Source organism: Lasioglossum baleicum, chromosome 11 (assembly GCF_051020765.1).
Source record: "Lasioglossum baleicum chromosome 11, iyLasBale1, whole genome shotgun sequence".
NCBI lineage: Eukaryota > Metazoa > Arthropoda > Insecta > Hymenoptera > Halictidae > Lasioglossum > Lasioglossum baleicum.
Genome location: NC_134939.1, coordinates 17087517 through 17099850, shown reverse-complemented (window position 1 = coordinate 17099850; position 12334 = coordinate 17087517). Strand labels below are relative to the sequence as shown.

General features: G+C 46.9%; 1 protein-coding gene across 10 annotated transcripts in view; it reads right to left on the bottom strand.

Moving 5' to 3' along the window:
- The window catches only part of Ten-m (teneurin transmembrane protein Ten-m), a 534210-nt gene extending 522498 nt beyond the window's left edge, over nt 1-11712 (bottom strand). For all 10 annotated transcript variants that reach the window (XM_076433904.1, XM_076433921.1, XM_076433902.1 and 7 more), the window contains exon 1: nt 10806-11712. Coding sequence is in view for 8 of the 10 variants with exons in the window: in XM_076433902.1 (XP_076290017.1) it covers nt 10806-10842 (37 nt within the window). In the remaining 2 variants the exon portion in view is untranslated. The remainder of the gene's footprint in view (nt 1-10805) is intronic.
- Between the last annotated feature and the right edge of the window lie 622 nt (nt 11713-12334).

Below are 12334 nucleotides of genomic sequence, written 5' to 3'. Positions count from 1 at the left end.
CAGGCTACCGAGACGTGTTTCGTCATTCCCGCGAATCCAACGATCCTCCGCAGAGCCGGCCTACGTGGCAGGGATTTCGGATGACATTGCATCCTCGTTACCAGGCATTACACGATCCATTCTGATAAGGGAAGATTACCCACAGCCGCCCCTCTCGCGCCGGATCTTTGCTCGAACCGGAAGCCCGATTTACGTCCAGCCGATCGACCGACGTGTTTATTGTTTGTTTATGATCGGACACGACCAATCGCGGATACCTGTGGCCTGGCGCTCGTTCCTGATCCCGGAGAAGTTATAGAGCACTGTAATTTTGCCGTGGAAATCGCCGCGTTGTCATGGGCTTGAGATTTATATTTTTAATTTTTCAAACACTTTAAACCCTTCTGGGTTTATTTCGCTTTACAAGAATAACTACCAGTAAATGCAATAACAATGTCTGTCAACACTAAATATGCACATTACAATGTTTGAAAAAAAGATTTGTAGAGTTATTCGATTTTTAGTAGACATCGAGAGATATTTTTGCAATAAAAGATTAATTAAGGAGGAGGAGTGATATGAAATTTTCCATTCGTTGCACGAAATCTTCCGACGACGTGTAACGAGAAAATAAAAAGTTTCTCGCGATCATATATCACGATTTTAGCTTCCGAGCATTGAAACGAACACCGGAACGGAATAAGGAATATTAAAAATCCAATATGACACGAAATTCAATATCACATTCTTCAAAAGAAATCGAAACTTCAGCCTTTGATACCCTCGATAGTCCACGTATACAATGTCCTTTTACCTGCGCGCCTGCACATGTATTCCTCGAGTAAGAGCATTCAAATGTTTGTAATTAGTTTCCCGTTCGATCTATGCAAATATTACATCCTGTCAGTAGTATGTTCCGATACTTGTAGTGGAAAAAATGATATCAACAACGAATTAATTGAACTCATTCGTGAGACAGTGTGAAGACGTTTAATCGTGAAATTATCATTTGAACAGTGTTCCAAGAGTAAAAAATTCACGGATTACCTCGGGTTAAATAACGCAATTATTTCCCTGAGGATCGCAGGGTAAACGAATGATTAGGCTCCTTTATCATTGAAGGGGCTGCCGATAAGCTCTCGGCGACAGAAAATACGCTGTCTAAGCTCGTGTTCCCGGGGGCAGGGGAGTTAGAGCGAGTCCTTGTTACAAAAGCGTCGTCATTAGTCATTCCCGGTTCATTATAATTAGGAGCAGCGTCGGAGTTTCCGTCTGGAATGCAAAAATTCGAGTAGCGCGGCTTCAAGAGGAACAAATTGCGTCGGCTCCGCGAGAAATAATCAGCCGGAACTGACGAGAGGAGAGCGAGAGAGAGAGAGAGAGAGAGAGAGAGAGAGAGAGCGAGAGAGAGAGAGAGAGAAAGAGAGAGGGAGGGAGGGAGAGACGGGAGAATAAGCAAAGCGACGAATGATTTGCTGGTTACGTTTTTCCTTTTTTTTTGCTCTCTCTCTCCCCGCTGCGTCGACATTCCCTCCCACACCCCCGCGTTTAAGATAATTAGCACTCGTAAAGCAATGAAACGGCGCCGCGTGACACCTGTCGCAGTGCCGTAAACTGGTTCCGGCGGAGAGATACGGTCGCATTTTGCAACAGACTCAATTAGCCCGACTTCACAGTTCGTTAGACCTTTTAAAACCGGTTTCGCCGGACTAAATGTTTTCAGCGAAGTCAGCGGGCGCGCGCTCGCATAACCGAACACCTCCGGAACGGGTGGCTACAGACAGCGGGGGGTGGTTTCGAGAAACATTAACAACTCGAGGACACGGAGTCACCGAGATTCTTCGAGGGATCCTAATCTGGACGAGACTGTAGAAACATCCCCGATCCTACATCGCTGCAATGTTTATTTTACCAAAAAAATATATTCATACAATTGTTCAGCACAACCACAATCGGCCCTACATTACTCCCACTTTTGAAAATCGGAAAATCCGGAAAGAATATCCGCATACAAAGTTAAAGAATGAAAGCTTCGATCCCCGCGAAACCCGATTAGCATAGTTACAGACGTTGCGTCGCGGCCAGGCTTAATGATTAAACAGATTACGCGATTCTTTTGCTTCGTACGATCTAGCCAGCTCCGCGATTCCATCGCAGGGTGCCGGAGGGTCGTAGCAAGGGGGTAGGTCCGGCGTTTTTAGTCAGTAATTCCAGGGAAAGGATAAATCTGCCGCGTGGAGCTGCGTGCTCGAAGACTACGTCGGGCGTGCATTATTTCATTAACCGTACTTTTCCTTCGTCCTCCCTCGAATCTCTCATCGTTTTCCCTTCCGCCATCGTCGTTACCGCCGATTGGCGGACGCGCGGGGGGTGGAGTGAACCAGGCAAAGCTTTGGCCGACGTCGACGCCACTACCGCGCTATTCTAACCGGCTTTTATATTAATTAATTTGCTCAAGAGTTTTAACGACTTATTGCACTTCAATTAACTCGTTCTAAATTGCATAGTCCGTCGATGCGGCCACCGCGAGGGTGGCAATTCATTCGGTAATAAACCCTCGGCTCGGACGGCCCATTGTTCCGCGAACTTGTACCGACGCAAATCCCGCTGATATTCCTCGCGATCATTTTTCTACTACTAATTTCGTTCGTTTCATCCAAGAGAGACCAGAATTTTGCCTCGGTACTTACTGCGCTTCGTTCTTTACACTTTATTTACCGGGAGCTTGTTAACAGGATTTTGAATGATTATGCGCCAGCAAATGGAAGGTTAATAATCATCATTTTATACAGTTTAACGACTTAATGTTCGATGAATGCCCAGGCGTCGTTCAAGCTCGATATTCCCTGTTCGAATAAATATACCGCAAGCCTCCAGCACGGTTTTTAATCGTATAATGGAATAATCTGCGTCGACGATAACGATGCGCTCTCGCGGAGAAGTTTGTTCGACAGCCGCGATCGATCGGTTTTATTTATTTCCAGATACTTAGCGATACGAATCTCCACTCGATCGGCTAATTCCTGCGACAAATTGCCGTCGGTGAACTTACGCACGCTGCGAAACGACCGGGCTGATTTTATCTAGCATAAATCTCGGCTGGTTGATTTATTAAAGCGAAGCGGAGCGAGCGTAATGATCAGACGAAATTTAAGATGCGAACGCGGAGATAGGAATCCCCAGCGAGCGTAGATTGGAACGTAGAAATTTTGGGGAAGCTGTTTTCCTATGTTGCGCATAATTCTCATCTACTGATAAATGGGAATTTTAAATGAAAGATTCTTGCCGAGAATAAATACATGCGGGCAAACTTTGGCAAGTTTGAAGTTTTTTCAGAAGAAATATAAATATTGGTCGCTCGATTCCGACGTACGCGCGACAGTCTCCGAAAATCTGAATTAGCATGAGCGTCGTCTGGGGTCGGCGGTAACTTTCTAATGGGCGCGGACAAGTTGTGTGTTTCAGCCCGGTTAGAGCAAAAGGAGTGAAAGTTTTGAAGACACACACGTGACGGGGTCGACGCGGAAGACAGCAGAAGCGCGAAAATTTGCAATTCATAAGGGCGAGAGAGAGAGAGAGGGAGAAAGAGACAACAAGATACCAGCGGCAACACATTTATTATTTTTATGGAGTAGCAGCCATCGTACCGGCAACAACAAAAACACATACCGTTTCAGCTGTTTAATTCGGAACTGCGCGAACGAACATAAACGTCGGAATTAATCATACCGCGAAATACTTGCTAACTATTACCGGTGGAAGTTTGTTGCTCGGCTAACCTGAATTTGTGGTGACGTTGAAATTATTTTTCTAGAAACCGGCGGAGAGCGGTTGCCGTTCGACCATAAAACTTCGAAAAGGACGGCACCGCCGCCGTTACAAAAGAGAGTCCGCTTACAAATTCTCCCGGGAAAGAAGTCGTAAACTGTGATACGGCTTTATTATGGCCTAACAAAATGCCCGGCTTCGCCGCGAACGTCAACAATACAGAAAAACATAATAAACTGCCAGAAAATAATGGCGATTCCCTGCATGCCGCCATCCACTCGCAATCGTTGCACAACCCGCAGCTCGGGGAACTTCTGCACCGCAAAATATTCAACTTGGATCAGCGTTCTTCGGGACACCTTCGAAACTCCTTTCGGTAGTCTTTGAGTGAAAAATTTGGACAAAGATCTTCGGCAACTAATTCCTGGAAGAAATTACAAATTCCAGAGCACAGCCCAGATGAAATGGGCTCAGCGGAGTCGCATAAATTATTTTCTTTCCCGTCGCAATGCCAGTGAGCGAAGCGGAGAAGATCACTGGTAATAAGTAGCTCGGAGAGAATCTTCCGGCGGAAAATCCTAAATGGCAAACAGTCGGTGTCGAAGAATCAACAAGCTGGAGGTTATATTGAAAGAAAACACGAAGAAAAGATGAGGCACACGGGAGGGATATAGATGAGAGAGGAAAGACAGAGAGGCTAAGAAAAGAGAGAGAGGGCAAGGTATGCAAAGGACGATTTCGTGACGAAGGGTGGGAGAGAAATCAAGAGAAAGAGAGGGAGAAGGCGAGAGGGACACGGTGAGGAATAGTACAATGCTAGGGGGGTAGAAGTGGGGGTGCGCTGAAATGAGGTCGACATAATTGCACCCCTAGTCATAGTGGAACCGGCGAGAGAGCGGTAAAGGCGAGGAGGAGATGAAGGAGACAACGGTGGTAAGAGAGGGCTGGAGGGGGGTAGGCTGAAGGGGTTGGTCGCCATCTATTGTCTCTCGTAGACTCGACTCGGCCCTGATTAAATACTTGACACATCCCCCACCCGATCCAGCCCGGCATAACTTTGTTCGAATTGTAATTACGGCCCGGATCGGACTTCAGTTACGAACGAGTTCCAGGCGAGCCGAAAACCCCCGGAAACTTCGCCGTACCCTTTTCTGAATGTCGCGGTTCCTCTCCCCACCGCCTGGACTCCGTTTTTCGGTCCGCTCAATTTTGTACTTCGCCCTGGACCACCTCCTCGAAGAATTCAATGCTCCATTCATCTCGGCGAAGCTGGGTCACAGGAAAAATTAAAACCGAGTAACTTCACTGGTCCAACAAATTTTATTTATAATTTACGAATCTCTACACGAAAAACGAAATTACTTTCCGAACGACCTAACGATTCAATAAATCCAGGAAGAATGTACATTCTGAAACGAATAGATTACGATGAGAAGGTTAATGGAACGTTGTTAATCGTAATAACAATACAAATACGATCGTTTCGAGAGGAAAGTCGATGTTACAGCATTTTAATCGCATTGCTTTCAGCGCAAACATTTATACGTACCGAATATCCTGCTAAAGTGTCCATCACATGTATCTAGTTTGTTTACTACTCATTTGAGAGTGTACTTACCAGCGAGCGAGTCGTGCCAATCGCTTTGGCGAGTTGCTGGAAAGTTTGCTGTCCGTATCGATTGCATAGAGCACCGCTCAATCACGCAAATTCAACGGTAACTTGCAATCGCGAATTTCTTAACGACTGCGGGGACTAACAAAATTGTAGCTAGCGTCGGAAGAGAAGTCGGTGAGCGATTGTGTTAATTGTGGTTCTCGTTTGATCGCGAAAGGAATGCATCGATCACGATAAAGCAGCTTGCGGAAGGTAGCTGGTAGAGAGAAGGCTTGTGAGATATTCAAAGCAAACACGGGCGGACCGATATAGCCCCGGGAATCGTTCCATTCCGATGCTCGACACGCGCGGAAAGAACGAACCGACCGGTGACACGTCCCGATTACGAGTTATGGAACATTAAATTCACTCTTCGTTGATCGCAATCTGAACGCTTACTTTACAAATTACGACGATACATGGTATTTGAATATACGTGGCCGGCATTTCAGCCCGGGACCGAGGAAAAATACCGGAGCCCGGCTGGTATTTCGTCCGCAATCTTCTTTTATCTGATTAGGGGAGGCGTGCGACTCTTAGGCAGCCGCGATCTTGATGTATATACGTGTGTCCGTGACGTCTGTTCCTCGAATCACGCGCGACCACTACAAATCTCTGTGGTGCACGCGATCCCGGCCAGCCGTCCGCGATTTCTCTCGAAATGAAAAACCCTTTGAGCTTACGAATAACTTTATCGTTCGTTTCAGACGTGGCAATTTGTATTTGCATCGTGCGCGACCCGACCGCCGCCATTTTTTTACCAGCCCGTCGCGCCTCGGTCCTTCCGAGTTCTCCCTCTCTCTCTCTCTCTCCCTCTCGCTCTTTCTCTCCACAGGTTTGTTCGGCTGTTTCTCCGCGTTTCGAAGTGTCAAAAGCTAATCCCATTTTTCCGGAAATGCGCTGACAGCGATATTACTCTCTCGCCACTCGAAATCCCCGGACTTTCAATTTACATATTTCACGAAGCGAAGTTCTTTGAACGATGCAAGATTTCCTGATGGAGGACGTCCATTTCGAAATTTGTTTATATCCGGACTTGCGGTCCGAATTAACAACCCATTTAAAAATTAAATCGCTGCCTCCAACGCACTTTTCAAGAGAAAAAACAATTCTGCTTGGAGGAAATAAAATAATGTTTTACGATTTTATTCGACGGGAATTAGCAATGGTAATTTGTCAGTTACTATTCTGCAGAATGTTTCAATGTGCGAAGGACGAGTACAGGAAATAAACGATTGCAGAGCCATTAGGTATATGCCGCTGGTTACAATATACTCTACGGGGTTGAATTCTTCGGTGTTTTTCGACTGGAGCAGAATCGAAAGCAAAATAACTGTGACGCCAGGCAGACAGGTTTATTAATTGCATTTCGATGCTAACAAATCCGAGGGAAGAAACCGGTAACATTAATAAGAGAAGCGCATTGTAAATTCCTATCCCCGAGTCTCTCCGCAAAACCAGTATCAAATTTATGGACATCCCGAGTCGGGAAACCTAAATCCCTCGTGATTGTCTGTCAATTATTTATGATTGGCAACAATTTGTCCAACGGCGTATAAGCCCCACCGGGATGAGGATTTACCAGCTGTCATCCAATGTTTCGGACTGTATTACCCGTTTTTGCTGTTGCGCGGCTATGTTGGTTAATGTAAAAGTCACCGTCAGCGAAAATAAAATCGTCGGGGACGATGAACAAAAAAAAATACTATACTCACCGGCTCTACGAGCGGCGGGGAAACGCAACGCGACTGCAGAATTTTCAGACGGAACGGAAATTATACGAGGAATCTTGCCGGAATCATAATAGACCCGCAATAATAAATCACTCTTCGTCTCACTTTTCCCGTTTCACTTGCCCGGGATTTTTCAAAATTTGCACCATCACGTTAGTCGAATTATGCTGTAAATTTAAGATTTCGCTTAATTGCAACAAAGAGGAGTCAGATGAAATGTTCACGTTTCTATAATAATATCAGTGCAGAACGCGGAGTCCGCAACAAGGGTTGGAAAATTGCAGCGGGTCGCGCGGGGCTAATCGCAATGAATAACAAGAGCGGCGGCAATAAACAACGCGATTAAACGGGGAGGAAAAAAGTGGAGTATGAGGTCGTCGAATAATCTTGGGGGCGGCTGTTCGTTTCGCGGGCGCGCTTATCAGCCGGAATTCCCAGGTAATGGGACTTGTACTGTCTAACAGGTCGACATGCTGTTATCGAACGGGCGTTGAAAAAAAACGCCGGTGGGCGGCCGTCACGGAAAAGCGAGACGAAAAGTTGTGTCGCCGGAAGAATGCCGTGCAAATATTTTCTGGGCCATTTGCAGAGGAGGCGCGGTGAATTCTTTCGAGTTGGTTGTTGGCCGGCCACGCGCCGATAAGCTTCCTCCGCGATGAACGAAAGCGGAGGGACTCCCTCGCGTGATACGTCTGCATCGATCCACCTCCAACGACGAGCCGACGTAACTCCGACTTGGCTGCTCGTTAATTTTTGATTATAATTTAAATTAACGGGATACACACGGGCCCGCGGAGAGGCCGCGCGTCGCGACGACGATAACGACGCGACGCGTCTATCGCGATAATACGTCCTATCAACGCGCGAGCTCGAACTTGCTAACCGCCGCCGCCGCCGCCGCCGCGTGAGAAACTGCCAGCCGATTCCCCGCTAACCGGACAACCTGCAAAAATTAATGGCTCGCTAATTGCCCGCCGAATGCCTCTAATTTAACCCCGCGAACAAGTCGCGTCGCGCAGACCGAGCCTCTAATTGCCAGTCGGTTAAGAGACAGTTAACCGCCCTCGGATTCGACTTTTTATTCTCGCGGTCCCGCGATCCTTGTAATTATAACACCGACGTTTATGGGTTCGTGAATCATAAAGCTAACGTCCAGTCCACCTGCAAGATAAATAGAATCAGCATACGAGATAAATCACACGGAATTACGTGCGAACTCGGATTTAATTGAGTTTTATCTCTTTCTTGATTTATCGACCGCGGTTATCTGCCGTATCGTGTTTTTGTCCGTCCGTGGTCCTCGTCATTTGTTACTCAAGATGTAGTTCTCACGTTCCTGTAGTTTATTACGGCTACTACGCAACCATTTAGCAGCTCGAATCAACGTTTTCTGATTAAAATCTAAATGATTAAAAAATTTTTCGGACGCCCTGGACTCCTCCTCCAATGGAAGATCTCCTAGAGAAGCTGATTAACTTCCTGTTGCAGTCTATTAGAAACTTTTTCAGTTGACTAACTTCTACTTCGTTCGTGAGAAAAAGCGTCCTGCAACTTAATAATTGAACAAAATTGCTCAGAGTAACGTGGTGAGATATTTACTGTTTAATTTCCGTTATCCAAGGCAGCAACTTTATGTCAGCGGTTATCGGTATTTACTTTCCCGCTCGTAAACGTAAATTTCCACGATAGCAGCATTGCTCTACTGTCTACTAGACACTGTTACTATCCCAGAAAAATATTTTCAATTAATTCTTCTACTCTGTTATTAATCTCGTTGAAACGAGCGTTAATTCACTGAAAACGATCAGTTTATTTATTAAACCAGCCACCGCGTTCTACCCGAGCTATTTGTCTAGAATGGTCGCGACAATTGATTCCGGGCTAATTAATGAATCCTGTCAACGAGGGACGTATCGATCAATTAATAAGTCCCATCGGTTTCCCAGTTCCGCGTTTAGCGTTTCCCCAGCGAGCGGGGACCCTAATCAGCTCTTTGACAAATAAATACCTAAAAAGCACTGGATGGACGAATTAAAGACGCGTCGCGCCGATTGTCTCTTCTAATTAAATTCGTTTTGATCGCCCGACGGATATTCCCGGGCGAATAAAATATTCTTTTCCGGCGCGCCGTAAAATAACAGCGTTTTATAGCGTAATCGCTCGGGAATCTCGATTCGATAGGTTGTTAAAATTATCCTGCCACGCAGAGCCCGGCGAACGTGCTACTAATTTTTCAACGATTACACCCGCGAGCGATGGGAGAGCCGCACTTGCCGCGGATTTATTACGGCGAAGCGCGCGATCGCCGTTTCATTTTTCATCGCCGGCCGAGATTAAATCAAATCCTGTAACTATCTTCGCGCGTGAAACATGTCGACTCTACTCTCTCTCTCTCCCTTTCTATTCTTTTCTCACTCTCTTTCTGTCTCTCTCTCTCTCTCCCTCTCTCCCTCTCTCTCGGCAGGACTGTTTACAAATTCATATCAAAGATTGTCTCCGCGGTGCAATATCAGCAACACTTGTTGCTCTTTCTCTGAAACTCCTTGCAGGAGACGGATGTTTCCATTCCGCATTCACCCTTGCTGATTTTTATTCATGAATCCCGTGACGATTTTTTACAATCCGCTTTACACGTGTCTATCCAATGATCCGAACGCGCACGATGACTGTCAATTGCCTGTGGACTCGCCTTCAAGCCGGGAACCGTGTCTGATCACTGGTCGGCTCATTCTACTTACACTTGTACTTTTCTATCAACGCTGCAGTTACGAATTAAACGAATGTGAATTTTTCCTCGCAAATGTTGGTGAAATAGTGGCTGTCGGTTTACCAGAAACTGTTCAGCAAATTTTCTAATTTCGACATAAATAATATCCCGTTTCATTTCATAATTTGAAATACCTTCTCCTACAAAGAACGCAATTTAAGTTCAAGCACTAGACTACAGGAAATAACGCAATTCCGCTGAATATTAATCCGGCACATAATACGCATTTTAAGATTTATTCATAGAGACTGTATTTTGCGCGCGGCTATTACAAATGAACGATATTAAGATTTTATGGGAATATTTATACAGTGTTTTATCGCCTCGCAAACTTTTATATCCCGTCCTAAATTTAGTTCTTGCTGTTAGCAAGCTTCAACGCGATTAAGTTTTTATCAAGTTCGCGAATATTTTACACAGAGTGGACCGCGTAAATATCTCCGGTATTTATGGGTGAGGTGTTATGTTCTAAACAGTTCGTACACCTATAAATGCCGGGGATATTTACAGGAACTCATTTACGCGGCGCGATCCTTACATGAAACAGGTGCTGAAAATTCTCCGCGTTCCTTCGCCGTGCGGGAACAAATAACGCTGCTGATATTTGAAAAAATTTGACACAGTTCCTCCAGAACGAAATAAACATCTACACAATTTCACTGCAGATTTTCATATTTCAAAATCCCTTTTAAAAATCAAAATGTGAAAACTGTATGTGATTGAACCACACGAAATAATGAACTCAAATATTCAGGACAATTTCTGGAACCTGTACAAATCAGCGAACCTCTCAAAGAAGCTACCAATGACAACAACATGTTCTCGACCAGGAGAGCAAGCTTGATCGCTTCGAAATCGCCGAGGACAATGTACTACGAAAATCGCGACGAAGAAATGGACTCACCAGCAGCGTAGTCGAAGGTGTCGACGAATCTGCTCATCCGCTCCTCCTCCACGCTCGCGGTTTACGTTTCCGTCGTCATGTCACGTTGTAGTCCCTAGAGTCTCCTTAGCACAGATCGCACTGCACCTCACTGTCCCTCTCTCCTTCCGTAGTCTTTCTCTGCCGTTCACTTCTCATACGAGTCATCCAGCCGTGAACTGTCCGAATGAACGCGACGAAAGCCGACCGAGAGCTGTTCACATCACAGGATCACGCAGAAATGTCAAAATCGCGTAAACAGAGTCCACGTCGCCGCCAAAGAAGACCACGTGTCGGGAGCGAGGAAAAATCCTCTGCGCTTCCAGGACCATGCAGAGATCTAACGAACCTCCGAATTAGACCTTTCGCGAACCGGTCGATGAAACCTGCCCGAGAGTTTCAATCACGAGACCGATTTACGCGGACCGATCGTGGAAACGTGGGAGTTTGTGTAGAGATCGAGGAGCACCACGAGTCTCGTCACGTGGCGAGGCTCATTGATCGCGGCCGACCTTGGTGCACGTTCCTCCGAGGTCAACGCGAGCATGGATCGAGGCCTTGACGATCCTGGATCTTGGTTAGCGACTCGGTTGATCCATACGAGCGGATCAGTGTGCTTCAGCACCGGGACGAGGCGGAGAGTGAACGGTGGTCTTGTCCTAAGTTAGCGACGACCATCGGAACTCGGCTGTTAGCATCTCACAAAGGTGCTAGCCGCCCCCTTTGATGGTGGCTTCTGTTCCGGTGGCTAGGACCATAAGGGACCCCCGCGTTGGCGGATCACGCGTGTCTCAGTCTCGTGTTTATTCTTGGACAGGCGTTCTCCAAGAGGCCACGAGGAGAATACGTCCGTTCGCGAACTGTTCGCCAAACGCACTGACGATCCCGGCGGCTGGTTCGCCGGTGACGTTGTGCCTCCGTGGGTTCGATTCCCGGATGGGCATGCGCCACGTCCTACGGTTTGGAGGGAGGCTGGTGTTGCCGCTGTTCTTGCTACTCGCGGAGGTGCATCCCTCCGCGGGAGGGTGGTTGCCAGGGGTGCACCGGAGGGCCTCCTCTTTCCCGTCTTTGTAGACTTTTGTCTTCTTCCGTCCTTCTTCTTCCTGGCTGGCCTCTCCCTCCTGCCGCCTCCTTATATGTGTGCCTCAGTCAGCGTATGTATGTTCTCTCTGTCTCTATCGGTGTGTCGGCGTATATGCGTGTGCGCGGGGTCTTGTTAGATTTTCCTACCCCTACGACGACGCTGGGAAATTGTTCATCGGCGAGGAATACCGCGCCGGTTTCGATCCCGTATCCGCGGATCCTGTGTGCCGACTTCGAGGGCTCTTCTGCTGCCTTTGATGCTGCGGGATAGTGCGTAGCTGAGTGGTTGCAGGTGTCGCTGTGGTTCTTTTCGTTCGACTGCGTGCAGTTCGATGATATTTTCGGTGGGAAATGTGGAGCAGAGAGTAGAGACAGTAGAGAGAGAGGGAGAGCGATTAGGAGAAGTGGGGAGAGAGTAGAACGAGTAG